Below are 26,211 nucleotides of genomic sequence, written 5' to 3'. Positions count from 1 at the left end.
ACCAATCTTTTATAATATTACTTTTTATTTACATCATATGCATTTCAAAATATAACAGCCCAGAAAATGTCTCAAACCTTAAAAAAAAATAAAATCAGTGGTTTTAAATGCCACTGCAAATCTCATTAATAACATGTACTATGTTTCCAAATTCACTCTGTAAGTAAAGGCCTGTATGTGTAGATAGTTTTGTCATACGGTGAACTTTTCCAAGGATTATTATTAAATTATATTATACTAAGTAAAGTAAATGTTTACTGTGAAATAAGCACTATAAACTGCCCTTATAATGAGAAAGATGTCAAATACAGCATCATTTATCTACAAGATTTTGTGCCACTTAATAGCATGGGGGAACCCTCTATACAGATGATAAAAATGTGATTAATAATTTTAAATGAGTCAGTAACTTGAAATTAAAAAATCACTACCCATAGAGGGGCAAGAAGGGAATTCTATATACAAAAAAGTGCCAACTTCCAGACAGGAAAACCAGCCATTGGGTCCTTACGCAGGTGCTGGAACTACAGGTTTGGGAGATGCTGCCACACCCCCAACTTGAAGTGGTTTCTATTATATACAGGATTTACAGTTTGGTACAACTGTACAATGGCTCTCAACACCCCCACTATAAAAATTATTCCAACACCCCTGGATCCTTTATAGAAAAAGGAAAAGAGATAAACAATTCCCAGTTACAGACATAAAAAACAAACAATGGGGTAGCTGGTTCACATATTCAAAACTATCCCCAGGGTCTGGGAGTTTGGATGATCCAAAGCCCATTGAACTAAAGTGAGAGTCTTTTCATTGACTTCAATGGGACTTGGATCATGCCCCATACTAGGCAGCAGAGTTAAAAGGGTAATTTGACCAAAACCAGGGGTGAATCTGCCTTTTCTGTGTTTGGCTCCATTAGAGGAGTATGGCAAGAGTTGAGCTGTTATTCCATACTTTTTGCTGTAAATTTTCTGCTTTAAGATTTAGTGTTAAAATCCAAGCTCTTATATCCTGCAGTGCTGCTGATCTTAAGTATAATAAGATTGAATGAATCCTGTGTTAAAACGATCTACATGAAATACAATTGTTTTCCAATTCTGACTGTTTTGGAAATATATATATTCCATTATACAAGATACCCTGAGTTGGGTTTCTAAGTTTTCATAAGAAATAGATTATTATCTAAAAAGGGAGATTTTATTCAACACTGATCATTGCCTTCTCCACTGCACAAATATACAATGTAAGGGCTTGTCTACACTGAGAAGTTAATTTGGATCAAAGTAGGGTGTGAATATAAAGCATAATTGCTATTCCTAACTCCGTGTGTGGAGCTCTTATTCTGGAATAAAATTTTTTAGAATTCCAAATAAATTTAATCCACTTCCAGATCAGCTAAAACTAAACAGGAGCAAAGAACTCTTACTCTGGCATAAGAGCATCCACGCAGGCAGTTAATCGGGAATAGGTGTCCCTCTAGACAAGCCCTAATTACATCTAGTTTTACTTAAGAAAGTGAAGAAAAAAAAAGAAAGAAAGAAAAAGATGATAGTGATGGAGCCTCCAGGCTCCAATTCACCTCGCTCCTTCATTCACAAATGCGGGGTTACAAGACTTGAGACCGCAGAAAACTATGAGATTAAAGACATTAATCCCGTGCCGTGAGCCTCCCACCGAGACCCCTGGGGGGTCGCCTCACTTGCCTGGGTTTGCTCTGCTTTACAGGAGAGGCGCGCGCCCCGACGCCCTAGGCGCCAACGCCTTTTCCACCCTACCGCCACGTGCCCGAGGGTTTGCGGGATCGGGGCCTTGCGCTCCTACCGCGGCGCCGTCAGCCCGGCGGCGCAGCGCCGCAAGAGGCCGCGCTCCCCCACCCTTCCCCCGCGCCGTGCCTGCCCCTCGCGCCGTTCTCTCCCGCCCCGCCCACGCCGACTAATCGCGCAGGGCGTTTGGCCCCCGCGGGGTGCCGTAGGCGGTGTGACGTACGGCCCTGGGTTCCCCATTGGCGGATTCAATAGTCGCGGGCTACTTGAACGGTGGGAGCGGAGCGGGCTAGAGGAGCTGCCCGTAGCGCGAGCCCCCTCTCTCCCGGGCACCCCAGTAGCGCGGCGCCGGGTGCCTGCCGAGCTCCGACCCCCCACCCCCCCGGTGCACGCGGCTGCTGAGGCCCGCACGAGCCCCCCGGTGCTGGGACGATGCTGACGGGCGCCGCTGACCCGGAGCAGGAGAACCAGGAGAATGTGCCCCCCAGCGGCAAAGCGCGGCCGCCCGCCGCCGCCCTCGGGGCCCGCCCGGTGCTGGCGCTGCTGCGGGGCAACCAGCGCCGCCCGACCCAGCAGCAGGCAAGGCGGGCGCTGCACGGTGGGGCTGCCGGGCGGGGGAGCTACGGGCTGGGGCTCTGGTGTTGGCTGTGCCCGCGTCAGCCCTACCGCTTCTAGGGACGGGCGGGCGCGTCTACACCGGGGCGCTGCAGCCTCCGGGACCGGCTCCTGTGCCTGGGGCCCCGGCTCTCGCACCCCGCAGCGTGAGCAGCCGCCCGGCGTCCGCCATCTTAGGGCCGCGCTTCCCTCCGCTGCGCCCCGCGGAGCAATGAGCGGGCCCGGCGGCAACAAGCTGTCAGCAGCCGACCGGGGGGAGCTGGCTCCTGCTGGGCTGGGGCTGCGGAGCTCGGGCTGGGATGGGCGGGGAGCCTAGCCAGCAGTGCGCCAGCATTGTCGAGAGCCGGGCAGCCTCCGCGGCTCCCGCTTAGGCTGAGCACCTGGGAGCGCGGGCCTCCGTGCGCAGGCCGGGCACATGGCGGTGGCTCTTCGCTAGCAGGAGAGAGGGGGCTGACTGCTCAGGCACGACGTGACTAGTTCGGAATAACCTCCATGGACAGCCCTAAATCGCGATGGAAACCGCCGGGCGTTAGGCTGCGATGGAAATGTGGCGCGTCTGTGCTCCCTTGGGCTCCGGAGCCCTGTTGGATGAAAGGAGGGCTCCATGGAAACACTAATGGCAAACTCTTATTCTAGGCTGCTCTTGCTCACGCACCCTGGAGTATTAATGATGAAAACTATGGCAAGGTTCCAGCTGGGAAAGCGGGTAACAAACAACCTGCTTTTGCCATCCATATGGATGAGCCTGATGGGGAGAGACGAAAGAGGCAAGTGGTTCCTAAAAAGGCTGTGCCCCATGAAGGGGTCCTAGGCTTAAATACAGCTGTAACGTCATTAGGAGACAGAAAACCCTTGGCACCCATAGAAAATCCAATGGATCTTAGTTTTGGTAAGTATGTTAGTTACCAACAGAAAATGGTGTATAAAGTATATCTTATGTCTTTGAAATTGATATGCCCAATTCAGTTCTGGATTGTCATATAGGCTGCTTCATACAATACTACAGCAGTTTAACTGGGTACTACATAAATTTAATTGGGGCTGAAAGTTACAGATCTGTAGTCTTATCAAACACAAAGTATTCTAACAAGAATACTAGACTTAAATCTCTCCAAGATTCCTAATGCATTTGTCAGTTCCTATTGAGCCATGGTTCTCAACCTATTTACTATTGTGGGCTGTATATGCAGCTCTCTTGTGAACTGTGGGCCACATCCATCCACACAAAAAATATATATACTACTGGTATGGCCCTGATGTCTCATGGGCTGCAGCTGTGTCCTGATTGGGTTGGGGGTTGAGAACCACTGCTGTTGGGGGAGGGGGGAGTCACTAACCTATCCTCATCTAAAGGTCTCTTCTCTAGTGCCTGCCCGCTGCCCTGGGGAGGATCCACTAGACCCAGGTGTCAAAAGATTACAGGGACAACAAATGAAAAAACGGGGACCAGGAGTGAGGGTTATGGGTTCAAAAGCAGGGATCCAGAGGGGGATACTGACCAGAGAACCCCAGACAGTGTCCACTGCACCTTATAAGCATTTGTCTAGCTGATCCGTAACATATTCACTTGTTTTTTCTGAAGTGAACATTTTTCCCACTACGCCCATCACTGACCTGATACCACAGGCAATGATTCAGTAAACTAAGTTAGCAAAATGCTAGTAGAAACTGGATGCAGGTATCTTTAAATTGCACTTCCAATCTCAGCCTCAACTGGATTATCGTAAGTAATTTATCACAAATAGAGATTTTCAACATGATCATGGGAAGACTAGACTATTCTAAATCTTGGATCAGAGCAGTACCCACAGGGAAGTGTCAGTCTCTGCTGTGATCTTTCCATAAATAATGGAAAACTAATACCTTCCTGTAAAGGTCCAGTTTGAGTGATTTAGGGTTGTTTAGAACTCCTCCCAAATCTAAAGGAGTACTTGTGGCACCTTAGAGACTCTAAGGTGCCACAAGTACACCTTTTCTTTTTGCGAATACAGACTAACACGGCTGTTACTCTGAAACCTCCCACATCTAGAGGCTTTTGGAGAGGACGCAGATTGAATTGGTACACTGGGCTAATCCCTGAAGCTACTCTATTTCTTCCCGATGCTTCCTCCCTGTGAATTACCAAAGCTATTTTCAGGCAATAGCTCTGCTTTGCCCAATAATTGCCATATTTGTATGTGCCCTTACCCTTCTCAGTCCCACTGTGGCTCATGAGCAACTGACATGTTTGAACCCTGTCACCTTGTACCTCATTGGAGGGAGTTGTGGATTGCAGGGAGACACAAACCACTCTAGAGCTCTGCTCCTGGCGACAGTCTTAGAGGCTGAGGGGAATAGAAGCAGACTATTTAACTCCAGGCATAGTCTCTGCAGAGACTGGAACGCTCTTAGCTCAGAGGCTACTGATAGGGTAGTGCCTCTAGCTTCTGCTGTCTCCAGATGTGAGTACAAGAGCTGGGAGCGCCAAACTCACTCTGAAAATAAGTGCTTCAAAATGCTTGAATTCATTTAGGGGGTGGGGGGGGCCCTCTATTACTACAGAGGGATGTGGAGGTCAGGGGTTACTGTGAAGGCAAGAAGGTGAAGGCGGCCCCCCCCAGTATTAAATGGATCTAGAGTAGGTTAACTTGCATAACTTATATGGTAGCCTGTAGATTCCTAAAATAATGACAATGGGATATTAACTACAGTTTGTCTAACATTCAGCACATGTAAATGCTTCTGCGGAAGGACCATATCAGTAGCCTAGTTTTGTAGCTCTGGCAACTGATTAGTTGAAAGCCCTGGCTGGGATGATTTAATTGGGGATGGGTCCTGCTTTTGAGCAGGGCGTTGGACTAGATGACCTCCTGAGGTCCCTTCCAACCCTGATATTCTATGATTAATCCACATTGTGAAAATCTACCTCCATGTTAGACCAACCTCTAAACTCACTGATCAAAGGCTTCGGCTTACTCTAAATCAGCACAGAAATTTAATTTTTATTTTACCATGGTAACACAAGGTGACTTCTCCTGATTGTCAGGTTAGAGAGTTTGCCATTGAGTTCCCTTTCCCTTGGAACGTTGATAAGAGATTCCTGAAGAACAAATGTATCTAGTTCCCAGTGATGGGAATGAAGTATGATGAAACTGCAAACTGATGACATTCTGGTCTCCCTGGACTGCTGCAGCCTTGGTGCCTCAAATGCATAAACTGAACCCAGTTTTAGTCTAATCATTAGACTCTCTTGTAAATGTGTGGGCTGACAACTGGCACAAACTTAAAATAATGTGGCTACTATCTTGAATTTGTTTAGATTCTCCAAGTATTATGGATATATCGGTAACTCAAGAAGTGGAAGAAAAAGTAAATGTTAACCAGGTGCCAGACTACATTGAAGACATCTATACATACCTTAGGGAAATGGAGGTAAGAGGCCATAAATATGCCCTTAGAACTAGAAGCGTTTAGTCTAATTTCTAGACAGCATGAGTAATTCTTATGCAGTGTTTAAACCTAGTACGGTGACAGAATTAGCAACTTATAGCCTGAGAAAGGAAGACCTAGATAGACCATGGAATCCTTTCCTGATGAAACTGCTAAACCCTTCTCAAATTATACTAAAACGGGCTAGATAATCCACTAAACACAAAATAGAGAACAAGCCCATACTGGCTGAACAATGGACCTGGTGACCTAAGACCTTTAATATCTAAACTAGATTCTACTTTAGATGTAGTACAAACTCCCTGGATTCTTATCTGTGGTGGATTTTTGGTCCATCAGAAGAAGACCATAAGAATGATCACACTGGGTCACACCAATGGTCCATCTAGCGTGGTATCTGACAGTGGTCAATACCAGGTCCTTCAGAGGGAATGAACAGAACAGGTAATCATAGTGATCCATTCCTAGCTTCTGGCAAACCGAGGCTAGGGAACAGCCTCACCTCTTTGCAAGATTCAAATGCTAATTGAATCTCTTACTTACACAATCACAACTGTCTTAACAGGTAAAATGCAAGCCTAAAGTGGGTTACATGAAGAAGCAGCCTGATATAACAAACAATATGCGAGCTATTCTTGTGGACTGGCTGGTGGAAGTTGGAGAAGAATATAAATTACAGAATGAAACTCTGCACTTAGCTGTAAACTACATTGATAGATTTCTTTCTTCAATGTCTGTGCTGAGAGGGAAGCTTCAGCTTGTGGGGACTGCAGCTATGCTGCTAGCATCGTAAGTTTAAACTGGCATCCATTGCTTTTCAACTATTAGAACTTGCTAACCTTTCCTGTAGGTGTCTAGCAGGTAAATCTCAGGGCTGTATTTTTTTCTCAGCTGTAGAAAAGAGCTGGGGGTGGTGGCACAACTTAGTGAATCCTTCCTTCTCCAAGAAGACTCAGGAGGCCTAGATTCACATCTGGCATTCTCATATGGGCTTTTAAAAAAACCCTGACATTTGCAAGTCCAACATGGAATGTGGCTTCTGTCTTTATCTGAGTTCATGTAACTAATACTTAAAAGCTTTTAAAAAGCCTTTTTCTCAGGGTACAGCTACACTACCCGCCAGCTCGGCAGGTAGCGATTGATCTATCGGGATCAATTTATCACATCTAGTGTAGATGCAATAAAGCGATCCCTGATAGCTCTTCTGTCGACTCCTGTACTCCACGGTGGCGAGAGGCGGAAGCGGAGTCGACAGGGGAGCAGCGGTAGATCAGCTATTGTAGCTGATGTTGTGTATCTTAGGTTGATTTCCTTCTCTCTTCTCCCCCTGCGTGGCGCGGCCCCCCCGCAGTGTAGACCAGGCCTACGGGTCCATATGGTTGAGAACATGGAAAGGCAACTTTAGTCAAATTTTGAGCATGACTTAGTTTGAGATTCTTGGAAATAAAGTAACTAGGAGTACTTTTTTGGTACTAAAAATCACATTACTATCAATAGTGTACTGGGAAGAATTGCTTAAAACTTTCAGTATAACATCTAGATTGCCAAAGTGACTTAATGTAGCAGCCAGCAGAGTTTCTAGGGAGGTATAGTTCTCGGCCATCTCCCAAACTGCAGTCAGATTTGGCAAACATGATGATTCTACTAAACACAAGAGACTGATAGACATTCTCTTTACCTGTATCTGCCAGTTCACTGTTTCTTTCAAACTGCAGGAAGTTTGAAGAAATCTACCCTCCTGAAGTAGCAGAGTTTGTTTACATCACAGATGATACCTACACCAAGAAACAGGTCCTAAGGATGGAGCACTTAGTGTTGAAAGTCTTGTCATTTGACTTGGCAGCTCCAACAATAAACCAGTTCCTCACTCAGTACTTCCTACACCAGCAGACCAATGTTAAAGTGGAGAATTTATCAATGGTAAGTATGGACTTGGAGTTACCAGATCTTTCTGGTTGCATTAGGCTCAGTACTTGTGGAGCTTGCAGGCTTCCTGTCCTTCTCCACTGGAGAAAAGAGGGGATGTGCCAATTGTAATAAGCTTCTGAAGAACTGAAATTTAGAACTGGCAGGCTGAGAACAGCAGCTTTGCTTCCCTGCCTGGTTTCTAGAGGTTGCAGCTGGCACTCTATGTTAGTGGTGAGCCTGTAGCACTACCGTGAGAATTGGCTAGAAAAGAGGCCCTTTCCCACTTGTCACAGTGTTCAAATACTGGTTCAGCCTTGGCTGAACGGGACATAAATTCAATGGATTAACTACAGTAAACTAAAATGTAAAGCTTATTACGGGCTCTCAGGAAGACTTACTATCGTCTACTTTGTAAATGTGGTGGTCTCTACAACACTGGCTCATTCTAGACTAGCAGTGGGCAAACATTTTGGCCCAAGAGCCACATCTGGGTGGAGGAAATAGTCATGGCACTGCATGCAGTAGACCTAGGGTTGGGGTCTGGGAGGGGGTGCAGTGTGCAGGAACGGGCTCAGGGCAGGACATTGGGGTGCAGGAGGGGTTCCAGCTGGGCACTGCTTACTGGAGAGGCTGTGGGATGGCAGCAGGGTTATGGCAGACTCCCCGCCTGCCCTGGCCCCATGCCATGCTGCTCCCAGAAGTGTCTGGCACCATCTCCCTGGGGGAGGGCAGAGGGCTTAATGCACTACCCACACCTGCAGGCACTGCCCCTGACAGCTCCCATTGGCCGTAGTTCCCTGTTCCCGGACAATGGGAGCTGCAGGGGGCTGTGCCTGTAGATGAAGGCAATGCATGGAGCCCTCTGCCACCACCCAACCTACAGGGGCCACAGGGATGTGGTGCTGGCCACTTCTGGGAGCGGCGTGGGGCCTGCTTCACCACAGTGGTGGCAGTCCTGCAGGCTGGATCCAAAGCCCTGACAGGTTGGATCCAGCCCATGGTGTGTAGTTTACCCACCCCTGTTCTACACCAATATTTGACTAAATCCTAGCTGAGATTAAAAGTGTCCTTTTCAAGTCCTCACTGTTCTGATGTAAAACTAAACTCTCCCTTGGGACATAGACAGCAGCTATGCAAGTACAGTCAAAATATTTTGAAATATATGAAGTGGAGTAACACAGGAACAAGTGTAGAACCAAACACTACTTTTTTTATCTGAGACTCTTTCCTTTGAATATTAAAAGCTATATTTATATTGCTGCAAAAATTAGATGCTTGTCTTTGTGTCTGGAAAGCTCTAAATCCTTAAACATTGTACTGAAGGCCACTTAACAAATAGTGTTGGAGTACACTTAAACTAGTAAGGAAGATGCTTAGACTGTAAGTATCTTGTACTGGTGGTTGCTGAACGATTAGAAGCTATGACTTTCTTTACAGTATCTGGGGGAGCTGAGTCTAATTGATGCTGACCCATACTTGAAATACTTGCCATCACTTACTGCTGCTGCAGCATTTCATCTAGCAAGCTACACAATCACTGGACAAACCTGGGTATGTAGAACAAATAGCTTTAGAAAGTCTCCTTTGTTTATAAGTAAACAGCCTTAAATACAGCAAATAGCACACCCTCAACCTGATATAAGATCAAAACCTATTCTTGGCTAGCAATCATAATTTCTATAAAGAACAGCTCATACAGAAAGTTGAAGTCTTATTTTAATTGTCCTTAGTCAGAACTGAGTAATGGTTTCTACACCAGACTTTGACTATATTCCAAAACCAGCAAGCTTCTAACAGTGGCTAACTCCCTAGAAGAGAACCTAAGTACCTTACAGAATATGGGTGGGGGGTTTTTTGAGACACCTCTTAGTGCTATCTCCAGTACCCGATCCTCCTCCTAAAGGCTGCCTCTTGCAGGAACACTCCAATACTGTTTCAGTAAAAGTTCTTTTGCCTTAACTACTTGGAAGCACACAGAGGAAAGGACCACTACTGGAAGAACAAACTGCTATATCTTAGAGCCTAGCACAGTTAAGAGGAATGATTGGAATTTTTGTCTGATAAGTAGTTATAGATCAGCGGGTGAGGGTATAAAATGGAAGATTATATGCAGCTGAAGATTCTTTGGCAGTTCCAGCTTGATATTTTCACTTTTTTGTAAAGTGCATTGACATAACACTAACAGCAGCTTACTACTTTGCTGAGGAATCATGCATTCTGCTAGTACCTCTTTCTACTTGCAGGTGGGGACATGAAATATCCAGTCTAGAACAGCATGAAGTATAGCTTTTTGTCTTGTATTCAAAGTATGGGAAAATGCTGTAAAGTAACTGGTCAGATTAATATGCTAGATTTTCCATCAATTTGTTTTCCCTTTCTTCAGCCTGAATCTCTGTCCAAAATGACAGGATATACCCTTGAAAGCCTTAAGCCTTGTCTCATGGACCTCCACAAGACCTACCTCAGAGCAGCACAACACACACAACAGTCCATAAGAGAGAAATACAAGAGTACAAAGTAAGTACCCACTTCTGTGGGTAAACTCCAATACATACCTCTAATCTAAGATAAGCAGGCTAGCTATCCTACTCTCTTGTGTCAGCGCACACAAGACTGGAAGTCTCTTCTTTGCTTTTTTCGGATCCACGTGTGACTCCTGTCAGTGATTTGGCAGCTGTATGCTCATATAATGAGCTAATAACTACAACAGATGGTGTCCTGACTTGCAACTCAAGATGTAGTCTCAGTCCAGAAATTGAGACTGATAGCAGGAATTGCTTGATGAAGTTCAATAGGTGACCATTATGTCCCTTCTAGTCCTAAAAACCTAGTAAAAAAAATGAGTGTTAAACCTATTAAGTGTTTGATTTAACATGGTCTGCCCCATTGCAGACATATGCTAGTTTACAAACTGTTAATGCTGTATTCTATCTTTGTAATATAATCCCTTCAGCAGAGATCATTCTAACATGACTACATCTGATACCCTTTTCTCCTTCAGGTACCATGGAGTATCGTTCATTGATCCACCAGAGACGCTAAATTTATTGTAACAATCAAGAGACTCTTTAAAAAAAAGTGTATTATACTTGCAAACGATGTACAGTTTTAACTCTGGTAAATATTTTAGATGTCTTACAATCATTTCAGAATAATACCACATGTGGTGTAACTTGAAATTATGAAGTTTAGTTTTATATGGTTTTAATGTAAATCTTTTTGTACATGCAATCTTGTTCTAAATATTTAGCTGGAGCTCTTTTATAAAGCTGTTCTGTTCAAGTATTGAATTAACCATGAAGGTGAACTGTTAATGTTTGTTCTAAAACTACTAGAATGTCCAATTAAGGAGCAGTACATAAAATAAGGATTTTTAACTTTTGGAGTGACTGAAAGGCCAAGTTCTAACTCCAGTTCAGAACAAATTACAAACTTGACAACTGTGTCAACACAAGATGCTACTAAGGTTTAATTTCACCTGAATTTAGATCAAATCTTTGGTTTAACTGTCATACCTCTAGAACTTATATGTAATATAAAAACCACTTTGAAGAAATTCAACTGACTTTAGTAGCTGGCAGGATTTAATAAGACTTGCTTCAAAAGCAGGCTTTCCAATTTTAGTGCTCCAACTATCATTAAGTAGTAGTCTCCAAAGCAGCCATCAGATAGCTAGAACTACAACTGCTGAAGTGTCCTCTTGTGTGAACAGAAATGGCATCTAACTTGTAGCTATTTTCTAGTCTAAGTGATGCTAGTAAAAGTTCATGCAGCATTTTTTAGTAAAACTTTAGTTTCTCTAAAAGCTTCCCTAGAGTCAACCCTCCATTACTAAAGCTCTACCTCCCACTTGCTTTCCTAGCCAGGTGGTGGCAAACTACAGCAGGGAAAGTGGCCACTGGCACTACACCCTCCACAGGGGGAAGGGAATAATACAGCTGACTATCACAGCCTGCGCCATGCCATGGATGGGTTATAGCTAGAGTGATACTCAATTCAGAACAGCCCATTTGGGCAGGCTTTTATGCAGTGGAAATCTTACACAGTCAGTCAGGTTTTAATTGGTCTTCTGCTTAAGTTGTAGCACTCTGCCAGTAATGGGGTAGTTGAAAACTTTTTACAGTTAAATCAAACTGACTTGTCTCCTCCTGTAAACTTGTATAAGCACAGTATATCTTGAACAGGGTTTAAAGGGAAATCTGCAAGTCTGGCAAATAAACATCCTGTACTAAAGCTGATGGCAGTGGTCTTGCTTATCTTAATCTGTATTGATCACTGTAGCTGACTGGTAACCACTGTGATACCACTGATTCCAACTTAACAGTGGGACTACTTTTTTTCTTCCCCATAAAGCAGGACTTAACTGTTTCTAAACTTAGCCCAAGACACCAAGAAATAAATGTATCTTCTTGGTCAAGCTAACTAATAGGAGTGAAAGCAAATTCCTTTCTGAATCTAACATGGCATTTTACCTTGTTTAAACTATAGCTTAACTCTGACATCTAATCCAAAACTGACAACTACCCCATTGGTCATCTTGACCCAAATTATGTTCTAACTCATTCCAATTGTTTAAATATGGAACAGCTGGCTTCCTATACCAAGCAAACCCATTCTTTGACCCTATGAGTCTGACTATGTAGGCCTGGCCATGAAATGCACTCTGGCCTGGAAAGACAGGTACAAAGCTGCTTGGGAGGCCTGTTCCTAGGCTTGACTGAATCAATTGATTAAGGTAGGGGTGGAGGGTGGCATGGGTAAGGGAAGTAGAAGTGGAGGGCAGGCTTGGTGCCATGAATTTCCTTTTGGCTTCCCCAGGGTTGCTTGACCGTACCTCCACTGGACCTATGGAAAGGGGTAGACCATTAATGACCCTCCAAAGACTAACAGGCTAAAGTCTCTTTGCCACAAGTTTGGAAAGAAGTCCATGTACACACTATGTTCCAGCACCAGGCATCCTAATTACTGTATTACCACCAGCCTTAATTTTCATATACTGTTTTTTAAATGCTCTGAAATATGCTCATAATTTTATCTCCTTTTTATCTTTGGTTTAGGAGTGGCTTTAGCTCAGGAACCCTGAGCCAACTGCTTGTGTTTTTTTTCTAAAGGTCCTTCTAGGATATAGATAACTTTTAATGTTGGATTGAAAAAAATGACTGGTATTATACCTCACTAAAGCTGCTAGATTTGGTTGGGTGTGTGTATAGGCAAGCAGCACATGCTCTAAATTTGTGTGTGCGCACATTAGTGGTACAATATAGGTAACCTTAAAGCTACATGAAAAGCAGTTCAACAATCTTGTCTTTTGAGAAGAAATGTTACTATGCCTGTCTGCTTCCTATTATATTGCTTTTTATAGCATCAAAACTGCTTCACTAACCCCCCTCCCCATGCTATACAGTACTAATACACCCCTTTACTCCTGTGGGTGGATGCCTTAAGCCTGTTAAGATTGAGGGACCTCTAATATTAAAGAGCACAGCTCTGTTCATGGTATATCTCTTCCCCCTTTACTTCATAATCTCATCTCTATTACCCCTTGTCCTTTTCCCTTGAAGTCCTAACATTTCTCTGTAAAGTTCCCAGCATCTTCTGTCCTTTTACCTCAGCTATAATGCACAAAGGTTGCACTACTAGGCTAAATCTTTCCCTGAGGCAAAAGCAGATTGTACTGTACAGCAAACAGCTTGTTTGTACAGCCTTTCACAGAACCAGGTCCAGTTGCAGGTTTTTCCTCAACAGAAAAGGTCAACACAATGTAGCCTAGAGATTGGAAGAAGTGATGGAACAAGATCCCTGCAAGGAGAATGCTAGATCACTGTAAAGATGAAGTAAACTTTACACAGAGACAAGACAGGGTATGAACCACTGCAATATATATATATTTACAATAGTGCCCTATGTTGACTTAAGTGAAAACTTCACTTGCAGCATCTATAAAACACTGAGTTTGGACCCATTCATATATTTTACACTTGCCATTTCTTCCCCATTTAAAAAAAAATCTGATACTGCAAACAAACATGTTTGGTGTTCCTTTTAAGAACAACATTTATTTCCTAAGAGGCACGTAAAGAGCTCTGCCAAGAAGCACTTTTTGCTAAGCTTTAAAGTTACAGGGGCAAAATTAAATTCTCAGTTTTACTATATATAACTTATGAACACATGAAATAAGATGTAAGTTATTTCTACTCTCCTCTTGTATGGATTTTCCTGTTTGTCTATTTCATCTTCTAAAATAATCTCAACTGCTTCATGAGACTAACTTGTCTGATGTTATTGCCTAGATCCTTCTTCCTACTTTGTTTCAGTAAGTTCTAGTGTTATAGGATAGTTCTTTTTAGACTTACAGTTTAAGAAGTATTCCTTAATTTTCATGAAACATGGTTAAACTGATATTTGTTTAAAAATAAACATTAACAAAGACTACAGGCAGTCTCTTAATTTCTTGTTTCAGAGTAGCAGCTGTGTTAGGCTGTATTCACAAAAAAGAAAAGGACATGTGGCACCTTAGAGACTACCCAATTTATTTGAGCATGAGCTTTTGTAAGCTACAGCTCACTTCACTGGATGCATTCATTATTTTCCACTGAATGCAGCCGATGAAGTGAGCTGTAGCTCACAAAAGCTTATGCTCAAATAAATTTGTCTTTAAGGCCCGAGTACTCCTTTTCTTAATTTCTTACAATTTACAGGGGAGGAATGTTTTTAGGCTGAGATGCTTGAGTCATGTTCTTGGTAAAGACAACAAGGAGCTGCTTTGTCTACAACACCCCTCTCTTGCAGACATGAGGCCTAATTCATTCTCAATAATTCCACTGCAACTAATTCTATTGATGTGAAGAGGTACTGGATGAAGCTTATGCTTAGATTGAACAGAAAATCAAACCATGTCAATCCAGAACCTTAATACTTAGAAATGTAGATATGCACTGCCTTAAAGTGAAGTTAAAAGGCTTTGAGAAGAAGCTCTTATGAGATGGAAGTGTTAATATTTACAGATGTTTTTGCTCATAGTTCTAACGTGCAATTCAAGAGTTTGCTTACTTAGTTACCACCCTATTATACCTTCTACTCAAATGCTGACACTTTTGAATGTTTAGTTTATTGCAAGACAAATGTACACTATTATATAAAAAAATATACAGAGAAGTAGATCTAAGTTTCAGAAATGGGGGGGAACAAGGAAAACTGATCTACAAAAATACATTCAGTAGCTTAATATACAGAGTAAGTGTCTTAAGTATTAATCTATACAATTATTTTGAAGGGAACATGACTAATGAGTCGCTCTCTTCTTTTTTCTTTTTTTGTTAAATGCTTTCTTATTTGAAGAATTTTCTTGTTTGGCGCTGGTTTGAGTTCTGTGAACAAACAACATTTAACCTAAAATAAGGCAGCTTAATAAAAGACTGAGTGGCTAGACTGGTGTTCCCTGCAAGTCAAGCCCCAAGTCATAAAGGTTTTCAAGATCTCAGCTCTATACATGACCAACCTACCACAATCCAATCGTGCTTTACTTGTAACAGGGTTTAAAGAAAACTAAGGGAAAGCCCCATCCAAACTGCAAACAACCTCTTTAACACAAATCCACATTTAACAGACATGTTAGAGCAGACTACCTTTCTAGATACCATCATTTCTATTAGCATTGAGTTGCATGGTTCTTATAAAGAAGGTAATAAATCTGTGCTAAAAATAATACAAGCTCCTGTTGCATTAGTAGTTAGAGCTGGGAAATGTGGACTCTATCCTATTCAGTGGGCAGAATCCACTGCAGCACACCTAAGGAGTAGGATAGGAGGCTCTAATCCACCCTTTTGCTACCACAGGGTAACTCAGCACATCCAAATATCAGATTTAAATTGCACCAGCTGGAGCAGTCCCATAGGCACTGCTTTATCAGGTGCTGATTAGCCCAAACACTGGATGCTTTGGCCTTACCCCATATGTGGGAGGTGGCATAGAGCTGAACCTGCTAATTCAGGGCAGAGACTGTCTTTTTATTCAGTTTGTACAATAGCTAGCACAATGGGCTCCTGGTTCACAACAAGGACTCAGGCACTACAGTAATACAAGTAAATACACTATCCCTAGATTCCCCAACATTAAGAGAATCCTTGGCGGCTCCCTTAGGCAGTGCAAAGAACCAAGAACAGGCTGAGGATCTGGCCCCATTATCTGAGAGCAATGTTTTCCTTGACAAGCGTAGGCACAAGGAAGTATACCGTACTTGCTGAAACTATTCCTTGTCTCAACACAGTATGCTGTTTTAAAGATTTTTTCCCCTTTAACTACATAGTTGTGGTTACCGTGTTTTCTTCGGCCTCTCCTCTGGTTCCAGAATGACAACTTCCTCTTCTTCACTGTCAGACAGTACAATTGTGTCATCACCTTACAAACAAACAAGAGAAAACTGTTATTTATATTACTGTAAAACCTGAGTGTTGTTTTGTACATCACATTTCTGTGAATATAAATCATTACTACACACCTAGAGACATTTTAACGCAGGGGGGATATGTTTTTGTCACTCTAGTGTGCAACTCAAGGGCCAGAATCACCCTTCAAGCACAATAACTTTAAAACAACTGATACTTTATTTTAGCTGTTATAAACTGAACACTTTTATAAGAGTGGCTGAGTTTGGTTTAGTATCCTGCTGCCTCTGCCACATCTCTCAACAGCAGGTAGAGGACAGAGCACCAAGACCATTCTCATTTGTTTGTCTGGTATTTTGCTTTCATTAGATACTGACATAACGGCAACAGGCACAAAACAAAGCAGGTCCTTTCCCCAAAAGCACCTTTCTTTGTTACTTTCTGGTCCCTACTAATTCCCCAGTGTAGGGTTTCCCTCTTGTAAAAACTCCACCCTCTACTCCCAGCATATCTTTCTGGGGTTGGCTATTTAAATTTGGCAGATGTAGGCCATAACAGCTCTAAAGTGGTCATTTTGCAGTTGGCAGCTGCATCTTCCTGCTGGCAAGTTCCTATGATGTTTTCCCCTTCTTGCTGCTAAGGAGGGGACACAGCTTCAAATACACCAGAATTAATACATGAACGGTGTTTTCGGTAATATTACATTTAAAGCAGATACTAACCCTTCTTAGTATTCCTCACAACATTTCTCTCTTCCATTTCCATTTTCTGACCCTCTGAGGTGGTAGCATCATCACTGTTACCTTCCTCTTCCTCCTCTCTCTCAGATTCTTCAAGGTCTCCCCAGGAGTTCTCTATCCCCTCCCCAAGTTGGGCCATCCCAGGCATCCTCAGTACTGGTTTGGCAAAACTGAGCTAATTAAGAAAAATCTGTAAATTGCCAGAATTCTTAGTTTTACTCTCATTGCACAGCATGTTGAACTAGATAAATTATTTGGAAAGTTGAAGTACATAAACAATCTGCGGTGGGTACCAAGGGCTGAGCACGTGATGTGAAGAAATTCATTTGAGCAAAATGGCAAGTCAGTGTTCTCTTGAACAGCTGACAAAGTAAAAATGCCTAACGTATGCACAATGGATGAGACAACTGATCACCTTCACAGCTGAGCCCCACATTGCCAGGCAGAACTTAGTTGGGTTCATCTTTTTGCTGCCTGTGCTGCAGAACTCATCTCCCCTAGAAGGGCCTCACGTTGCCGTTGAGTGATTCCCCTTTTCTATAGCCGTGGAATAGAAATTAATAATGCCACATGGAGCTGCACTGAACCTTCCCTAGCTGAAGGATTCAGAGGCATTAGGGGAGTAATGGAAAAGGGAGGCAGAGAAGGATTCTAGCAGAAAACCCACACACTCCCGATCAACATGCTATACTATGAATTCCTCTACCGGTTTAGGTTTCAGAGTAACAGCCGTGTTAGTCTGTATTCGCAAAAAGAAAAGGAGTACTTGTGGCACCTTAAAGACTAACCAATTTATTTGAGCATAAGCTTTCATGAGCTACAGCTCACTTCATCGGATGCATACTGTGGAAAGTGTAGAAGATCTTTTTATACACACAAAGCATGAAAAAATACCGCCCCCCACCCCACTCTCCCCCTGGCAATTGCTCATCCAAAGTGATCACTTTCCTTACAATGTGTATGATAATCAAGGTGGGCCATTTCCAGCACAAATCCAAGGTTTAACAAGAACGTCTTGGTGGGAGAGGGGGGTAGGAAAAAACAAGGGGAAATAGGTTACCTTGTGTAATGACTTAGCCACTCCCAGTCTCTATTCAAGCCTAAGTTAATTGTATCCAATTCAGCAGTCTCTCACTGGAGTCTGGATTTGAAGTTTTTTTGTTGTAATATCGCAACTTTCATGTCTGTAATCACGTGACCAGAGAGATTGAAGTGTTCTCCGACTGGTTTATGAATGTTATAATTCTTGACATCTGATTTGTGTCCATTTATTCTTTTACGTAGAGACTGTCCAGTTTGACCAATGTACATGGCAGAGGGGCATTGCCGGCACATGATGACATATCACATTGGTGGGTGTGCAGGTGAACAAACGTCTGATAGTGTGGCTGATGTTATTAGGCCCTGTGATGGTGTCCCCTGAATAGATATGTGGGCACAGTTGGCAACGGGCTTTGTTGCAAGGATAGGTTCCTGGGTTAGTGGTTCTGTTGTGTGGTATGTGGTTGCTGGTGAGTATTTGCTTCAGGTTGGGGGGCTGTCTGTAGGCAAGGACTGGCCTGTCTCCCAAGATTTGTGAGTGTGTTGGGTCATCCCTCAGGATAGGTTGTAGATCCTTAATAATGCGTTGGAGGGGTTTTAGTTGGGGGCTGAAGGTGACGGCTAGTGGCGTTCTGTTATTTTCTTTGTTAGGCCTGTCCTGTAGTAGGTGACTTCTGGGAACTCTTCTGGCTCTATCAATCTGTTTCTTCACTTCCGCAGGTGGGTATTGTAGTTGTAAGAATGCTTGATAGAGATCTTGTAGGTGTTTGTCTCTGTCTGAGGGGTTGGAGCAAATGCGGTTGTATCGCAGAGCTTGGCTGTAGACGGTGGATCGTGTGGTGTGGTCAGGGTGAAAGCTGGAGGCACGTAGGTAGGACTAGCAGTCAGTAGGTTTCCGGTATAGAGTGGTGTTTATGTGACCATCGTTTATTAGCACTGTAGTGTCCAGGAACTGGATCTCTTGTGTGGACTGGACCAGGCTGAGGTTGATGGTGGGATGGAAATTGTTGAAATCATGGTGGAATTCCTCAAGGACTTCTTTTCCATGGGTCCAGATGATGAAGATGTCATCAATATAGAGCAAGTAGAGTAGGGGCGTTAGGGGACGAGAGCTGAGGAAGCGTTGTTCTAAGTCAGCCATAAAAATGTTGGCATACTGCGGGGCCATGCAGGTACACATAGCAGTGCCGCTGATTTGAAAGGTATACATTGTCCCCAAATGTAAAATAGTTATAGGTAAGGACAAAGTCACAAAGTTCAGCCACCAGGTTAGCCGTGACATTAATCGGGGATAGTGTTCTTGACGGCTTGTAGTCCATCTTTGTGTGGAATGTTGGTGTAGAGGGCTTCTACATCCATAGTGGCCAGGATGGTGTTATCAGGAAGATCACCAATGGATTGTAGTTTTCTCAGGAAGTCAGTCGTGTCTCGAAGGTAGCTGGGAGTGGTGGTAGCGTAGGGCCTGAGGAGGGAGTCTACATAGCCAGAAAATCCTGCTGTCAGGGTGCCAATGCCTGAGATGATAGGGCGCCCAGGATTTCCAGGTTTATGGATCTTGGGTAGTAGATAGAATATCCCAGGTCAGGGTTCCAGGGGTGTGTCTGTGCGGATTTGATCTTGTGCTTTTTCAGGGAGTTTCTTGAGCAAATGCTGTAGTTTCTTTTGGTAACTCTCAGTGGGATCAGAGGGTAATGGCTTGTAGAAAGTGGTGTTGGAGAGCTGCCAAGCAGCCTCTTGTTCATATTCAGACCTATTCATGATGACAAAACCACCTCCTTTGTCAGCCTTTTTGATTATGATGTCAGAGTTGTTTCTGAAGCTGTGGATGGCATTGTGTTCCGCACAGCTGAGGTTATGGGGCAAGTGATGCTGCACACAGACATGAACGTTGCGATATTACAACAAAAAAACTTCAAATCCAGACTCCAGCAAGAGACTGCTGAATTGGAATTCATTTACAAATTGGATACAATTAATTTAGGCTTGAATAGAGACTGGGAGTGGCTAAGTCATTACGCAAGGTAACCTATTTCCCCTTGTTTTTTTCCTACCCCCCCCGCCCCCTGACGTTCTTGTTAAACCCTGGATTTGTGCTGGAAATGGTCCAACTTGATTATCATACACATTGTAAGGAGAGAGTGATCACTTTAGATGGGAAATTGCCAGCAGGAGAGTGGGGTGGGGGATGGGGGTATTTTTTCATGCTTTGTGTGTATAAAAAGATCTTCTACACTTTCCACAGTATGCATCCGATGAAGTGAGCTGTAGCTCACGAAAGCTTATGCTCAAATAAATTGGTTAGTCTCTAAGGTACCACAAGTACTCCTTTTCTTTCTACCGGGATACACTTTCTATAAATAAAAGAAGATATAGATGATCATGATTTGGTCATAGCCTTCAAAGAAACGAGAAACTCAAGATATATTGCGTGATTCAGAAAGTTTTAACAGTGAGATATCACTGTCTTCTCACTAAAGTGATACAGTAGAAAAGATACACATCTGAAGGAGAGTCAGCCTTGGTGATGATTTCTTCAGCTTGCTCTTCCACATCTTTAGTATCAACAAGAGCTCTTTCCATTTTAAAGGCAGAGATCTTTTGATCTGGTATAGACTCTGCAAAGCCAAACTTTCCACCTTCTTTCCTATTTATTAAATAAATACAAAAATTATGTTTTAAGACATTTTACATTTCAAAAAGTCAAGTTAGAGAGAGTTCAGTTATATACAGAGATGTGATTTACAACAGCAACACTAAAAAAAACAGGTTAGCTGTTTAAACTGTTAAGTCAGTGGTTCTCAAACTTTTGTACTGGTGAACCCTTTCACACTGCAAGCCTCTGAGTGTGACCCCCCTCCCCATATAAATTAAAAACACTTTTTAATATACTTAACACCATTATAAATGCTGGAGGCAAAGCGGGGTTTGCGATAGGGGCTGAGAGTTCACAACCCCCCTATGTAATAACTTCATGACCTGAGGGGTCCCGACCCCCAGTTTGAGAACCCCTGTGTTAAGTTAAAAAATACAGAAAATTTGTTCCTGTTTGAGATCAGGCACAAAAACTGAACTGAGAAGGCAAAGTTTTCCCTAGTTGTGGTCTCAGTCACCTGAGAACAGCAATCCTTTTTTGAATGTGGCTGTTTTATTAGTATCATGCCATCTTCTTTAAACAACTAAGCTTTTCTTTTTCCAACTTTATTCTCTCCCCTTCTCCCCAAGGTTTCCCACAGTAGTTGTTTTGCATCATGCATCAAATACAATTGACTTGAGGGTGTCAATACAATCATCTCTTCAGAGAAAACAGAACTATTAGCTGAGTCTGAGTATAACACCGCTTATTGAAGACCATCAGTTGCACAGCTTCTCTTTCAGAGACTCCACTCACAGGAAAACAGTACAAGAATAATCTGACCCCACAAACATATTAACTTCCAATACATTGCATTTTAACAATCTCACCTAACTTTCCGGTCATTCTCCAAGGCCTTTTGAATTAGCTCTGTGATCTCTGCTACTTTAACACCAGTTATTTTACTGCATCTCAGAACCTGTTTGTAGTGAATAATAATTTATTATCATGCAATTAAAATAAACATAACTTTATACTTAATTTAAGTGAAAACGTACTTTTTTTTGTACTGCTAGATGCTAATGACCTATGAATGATGTCTCAGTCAGGAAGTTCAAATGGAAGCTTCCCCACAAACCTTTAGCTAAGAATTTGTTTGATAGAGGAAATATGCTTTATGCCTAGTTAGTACTGTTTAACCTGAGAAGTCTGTCATATGTTATATATTGTATGCACAGATTTATACTGAACTACCAAATTCATTAATAATTAGAAAAAAGAGCTATGTGCCATCTTAAGAATGAAAAAGACTTCCAATATTATTATTGGGCTTAAGAAAAAAAGTTTTGTTTCATTTCAGATTAAAGTGATAAATATTTCAAGACTAGCGGCTATACAAATACTAACAGAGGAGCACTGGAATCTGGCAGCAATAAGTTATTTGTTATAGTCAAGAAACACGTTTATATTTAGAAAGACTTATAAATACCACTTGGAAATGTTAAGAGATTGCTGTCCCAATTACCTTAAACTCCATTCAAGAAGTACAGAGTATGAGACCAAACATTTGGAGTTTAGACCATCCCCCCAAAGTACTGTCATGTTTACATTTCCTATCCAGTTTTCTATGCAATCAGACAGACAGAGAGATACCATTCTTCTCGCACATCAAAACACTACTAGATGGTTCAATATTACAATACTTCAAGAAGTTTATACCAGAGAGAATGACTCAAAGAAAATGCCATTTACCTGATCTTTTAACAGCATAATCCCTCCACTGGACTGGATAGTACAAATCTCACGATGTTTATTCATGGCAATCACTAGGAGGCCATCCATTACACGTTCCTCTCGTTCACTGGGATCCACCAACAAATAGGTCCTGAAACCATTGTTGAATAGGACACAATAGTTAAGGGTAACCTGCTTGCCTGAAACTATAAGGGCAGGAGACAAATTACACAAACAAGCTTCATGGTTTTGGGGATGAGTATACCCAAGGAGACCGATTTCATAAGTGTACATTTTTATGAAAAGTCTACAGAAATTTCATGTTACACACTGCAGCATGAAGAGGAACACCTCTTCTTCACACCTCATTTCAGATAAAGTTAGTTCACTAGTGCATTTTGTTAACATGGCTATTTATGGAAATGTATGTTTTTCTTCCAGTTCTGCAGAAACTGGTAGATGATTTAAGTCAGTGCCATAACAGAAACTTACCCTTGCTGGAAAAAGGCAAAACTGACACAGATAGGCATGTGATGGATACTCAAAGGGACAGGATCACGTTCCTCAGGGGTATACTAAAAATATAAATAGTCAAGGTGGAAATTTGTTACTTACCCAATTCCATATATAATTTAAAAGAAAATACTAAGACAAAAAGTAAGAAAAGCCTGTCATCTAAAAATTCAACATGACTTGATTCGCTCTCTCTTTTTAAAATGTTATTTCCTGTTAATATTACCTATCTAGGTAACTGTACTGTACCCATTTTTGTGCCATTTGACCCCTTCCAGTTTGGCTGACAAGTAAAAAAAAGTGCTAAAAAGGTCATCCTTATTTCTTAATGTTTACAGTCTCTCAAATTGAAAATCAGTAACTGTATACTATACATATTGATAAAAACAAATGGATCTATTCCTATCCCTTGATATTTTAAGTAGCTCTACCTCTAAAACTTAACTTGTCTCTGTTGACAAAGATCCATTTTACATAGAGCAGCAATCAATGAAATTTTAATTTCAATAATCCCACCACTTTCACCTCATCCTACTCACCAAAGTTACTTCCTCTCCTTGCACAGATACATCTGGTCTACGGAAGTGACACAAAGCCACTATTGCTGCTATACTTGCAGCATCAATAATGTTTCCATCATGATTCAACAAATGCAGGTCCACACGAATTTGCCACACCTGGGAGGGGGTGGGGGTTAGCGGGAAAAAACAACATGAAAATTCACTAAACTGTAGTCCTGGTCACTTGTATGGATTTTCCAACATCTTTTCAAAATAGCTTTTTACTATTCATGTTGAAGGTAAGTATAATTCATCATCAAAAATTATGATGAAAACTGAACAAATCCAAACAGAGACAGTATCTGTTTTCAACACTATTAATTTGTGATGAAGAAAATAAAACTGAAGTATGATTTCAGCCCTGATCCTGTAAACCAGGGATTCTCAAACATCACTGCACTGCGACCCTCTTCTGACAAGGAAAATTATTACACGACCCCAGCCGAAGCCTGAGCCGCATCGCCCCAGGTGGTGGGGCCAATGCCAAAGCCCAAGCCCCACTGCCCTGGGTGAGGAAGCCAAAGCCAAAGCCCAAGGGCTTCAGCCCCAGGCAAGGGACCTGTAACCTGAGCCTTGCTCCCTGGGCAGTGGTGCTCAAGCTTCAGCTTCGGCCCTGGGAAGTAGGGCTCAAGCTTCGGTTCTGGCCTGAGACCCCAGCAAGTCTGAGCCAGCCCTGGTGGCCCCATTAAAAATGGGGTTGTGACCCACTTTGGGGTCCCAACCCACAGTTTGAGAACTGCTGCTGTAAACATTCATGCATATGATTAGCTTTAGCATGTACATAGCCCATTGACTATAAAGGGACTATGCACAACCTTAAAGTTAAACACATCTATGTTTGGACAGCTGGAACCTTGGCCTTTTAAAATAAAATCAAGATTACTGGTCCTCAAAGACAGACTGACCTCTAAATGCAACATATTAATCCCCTAGTATTAAAGACCTTTTGATTTCATAGCGTTTTTCACACCTTTACACCAGCAACAACACAGAGAGATTCAGTGTCTATACATTTTGAGTTTCTTAGGCATCTTTCTAGTAGTCGATTCAGTTTCACCAAAAGGTCAGATTGCCTGGAAAAAACAAGAGATTGGGTACACTTTAGTTGTGAGTTATTAATAAGTCTGAAACTATGAAACTGAATAGCTTTCCTTATGCCATCCTTGCCCGTAGTCACTGAAGAGACATACCTGCCAGGCTCAAAAGCTGGTGCAGCCATTGGGGAGAGCTCAAGATTAAAGAAAAGTATACCCTCTGTAGCTCGATTTAGCTTTGGGGAAACAAGTTCACATGAAACCTGTCCAAGGACTCTGCAAAAGAAACCCCCCCCCACAAACCCCAAAAGACTTCAGTATGGGTGACAAAAACAACTTTAACATTAAAGCAACTTACACTTCAATTTTACTAAAAAGAAAAGGAGTACTAGTGGCACCTTAGAGACTAACCAATTTATTTGAGCATAAGCTTTCGTGAGCTACAGCTCACTTCATCGGACACTGTAGCTCACAAAAGCTTATGCTCAAATAAATTGGTTAGTCTCTAAGGTGCCACAAGTACTCCTTTTCTTTTTGCGAATACAGACCAACACGGCTGCTACTCTGAAACCTTCAATTTTACTGCACATCTCCAGTTTATTACAGCTTCTTCATATATAGGACTTGGTTATACAGATAAAATGACAGTCACGAACAGGGAATAAGCAGGATCTAGACGTTAAAGCACAGGTCAGAAGTTCAAATTTCTTGCGGTTTATTCCCAATTTTACCACTGTGGGAGCTCGAACAATTTACTTGTGTCTACTTCAGTTCCCCCAGCCTATAGAAGAGAGATACCATCTACTTCCCAAGGGTGTTGCGAGGCTTAATTTGAGATCCTTGGATGGGGGAAATTAATGAATTGCCAACATCCAGGGCTTGGACATAAAGATCCGCTCATCGGCAGCTTTCCACGCTGTACCTATAAACACCTCAAGGGAGCCCAACCTCTATTTGTTTTCCTCAGCGCCAACCCCTCCCCCCCATCGCTACCGTCCTCCTGCAGGCCGCTGCGCTGCATCCGCACCCCGCGGGCACGAGGGCAATCGGGGCCGCTCCGGCAGGGCCAGGGCGCGGCGGCTGTGGGGAGACACGGGGTACCGCCACGAGCCACACAGTGACGGGCGGGGGGCTCCCCGCGGTACCTGGTCCTCCCCAGCTCCACGATGCAGCAGCCGTAGTCGGCGCCGAAGGAGATCCGCACGTTCCTGTAGTCGTAGCTCTGCCGCCCGTCCAAGCGCTGCAAAGCCGAGAGCAGAGTCACCACCCGCGCGGGGCAGCCCCGGGTCCGACCCGCAGGGAGGGATGGGGGCCCGCCGGCGCTCCCGTGGGAGGGGGCCCGGCCGGTGGCGGCGCTGTGGGGGAGGGGAAAGCGGGGGTGGGGGTGGGGGGTCTCGGTCTCGTACCTTCCGCTCCTCGATGGCGCGCAGCAGGAAGCGCCGCTCGCAGTTGGACAGCGGCGTCTCCTTCATGCTGGCGGGGCCTCGCGATCTGGGGCCCTCTCCGCGCGCGCCCCTCAAACGTCATCAAGCGGCGCCGCTGCGGCCAGAGAGTGCGCAGGCGCGAGGGCTGGACTCCTGCCGTCGCCGCCGCTGGGACAGGGAGCTGCTCGGGTGGGGCGGGGGCCGGAATCCAGGCCCCTAGAGCCGGTGAGCGGGGGCAGCGTCCCGGCGCCAGCGGAAGTTCAGAGTCTTCCGAGGGTTGCCAACGTTTTGTTGGCACAAACTGAAACACCCTTGTCCCGCCCGTCCTCCGAGGCCCCCCCCCCTCCCCCTCGCTCATTTTCACCAGGCTGGCTCAGGGAGGTGGGGTGCGGGGAGGGGTGCATGCTCTGGGGTGGGGTCAGAAATGAGTTCAGGGTGCGGGAGGAGGCTCTGCCCTGAGGCTGTGGGTTGGGATGCAGGAGGGGCTGAGGGCT

General features: G+C 43.5%; 2 protein-coding genes across 4 annotated transcripts; one reads left to right on the top strand and one right to left on the bottom strand.

Moving 5' to 3' along the window:
- Nucleotides 1–2,195: 2,195 nt before the first annotated feature.
- Nucleotides 2,196–13,995, top strand: CCNA2 (cyclin A2). Of its 2 annotated transcripts, XR_013345918.1 has the most exons (9): nucleotides 2,196–2,342; nucleotides 3,015–3,267; nucleotides 5,677–5,789; nucleotides 6,373–6,596; nucleotides 7,523–7,727; nucleotides 9,153–9,266; nucleotides 10,099–10,232; nucleotides 10,717–10,832; nucleotides 12,534–13,995. XR_013345918.1 is itself a non-coding variant. In XM_077815179.1 (8 exons), the coding sequence occupies exons 1-8, from the start codon at nucleotides 2,196–2,198 to the stop codon at nucleotides 10,766–10,768; spliced, it is 1,242 nt and encodes a 413-aa protein (XP_077671305.1). In that variant the 3' UTR covers nucleotides 10,769–12,427. The 2 variants fall into 2 exon arrangements, 1 of the variants encoding a protein (XP_077671305.1); XM_077815179.1 differs by lacking the exon at nucleotides 12,534–13,995 and having other exon boundaries at nucleotides 10,717–12,427.
- Nucleotides 9,414–25,834, bottom strand: EXOSC9 (exosome component 9). 2 transcript variants are annotated; one of them, XM_077815178.1, is made up of 12 exons: nucleotides 25,700–25,834; nucleotides 25,439–25,533; nucleotides 24,450–24,569; nucleotides 24,230–24,332; nucleotides 23,239–23,376; nucleotides 22,679–22,761; nucleotides 22,205–22,337; nucleotides 21,343–21,431; nucleotides 20,378–20,524; nucleotides 16,822–17,009; nucleotides 16,031–16,112; nucleotides 9,414–10,542 (listed from the first exon to the last, which is right to left on the bottom strand). In XM_077815178.1, the coding sequence occupies exons 1-12, from the start codon at nucleotides 25,763–25,765 to the stop codon at nucleotides 10,518–10,520; spliced, it is 1,269 nt and encodes a 422-aa protein (XP_077671304.1). In that variant the 5' UTR covers nucleotides 25,766–25,834; the 3' UTR covers nucleotides 9,414–10,517. The 2 variants fall into 2 exon arrangements, with proteins under 2 accessions (XP_077671304.1, XP_077671303.1); XM_077815177.1 differs by lacking the exon at nucleotides 9,414–10,542 and adding an exon at nucleotides 14,805–15,082.
- Nucleotides 25,835–26,211: the final 377 nt, after the last annotated feature.

This window comes from Eretmochelys imbricata, chromosome 4, assembly GCF_965152235.1.
Source record: "Eretmochelys imbricata isolate rEreImb1 chromosome 4, rEreImb1.hap1, whole genome shotgun sequence".
Classification (NCBI taxonomy): domain Eukaryota; kingdom Metazoa; phylum Chordata; order Testudines; family Cheloniidae; genus Eretmochelys; species Eretmochelys imbricata.
The sequence above is the reverse complement of the archived record's forward strand: the minus strand, read 5'-3'. Positions and strand labels throughout refer to the sequence as shown.

Coding starts and splice junctions, on each gene's coding strand:
- CCNA2 (XM_077815179.1), top strand. CDS start 2,196: ATGCTGACGGGCGCCGCTGACCCGGAGCAGGAGAACCAGGAGAATGTG. Junction 6,597..7,522: donor GCAGCTATGCTGCTAGCATC/GTAAGTTTAAAC, acceptor TTCAAACTGCAG/GAAGTTTGAAGAAATCTACC. Junction 10,233..10,716: donor GAGAAATACAAGAGTACAAA/GTAAGTACCCAC, acceptor TTTCTCCTTCAG/GTACCATGGAGTATCGTTCA.
- EXOSC9 (XM_077815177.1), bottom strand. CDS start 25,765: ATGAAGGAGACGCCGCTGTCCAACTGCGAGCGGCGCTTCCTGCTGCGC. Junction 17,010..20,377: donor GCTGACTCTCCTTCAGATGT/GTATCTTTTCTA, acceptor TAATTAGCTCAG/TTTTGCCAAACCAGTACTGA. Junction 15,083..16,030: donor GAGAGGCCGAAGAAAACACG/GTAACCACAACT, acceptor GTTTGTTCACAG/AACTCAAACCAGCGCCAAAC.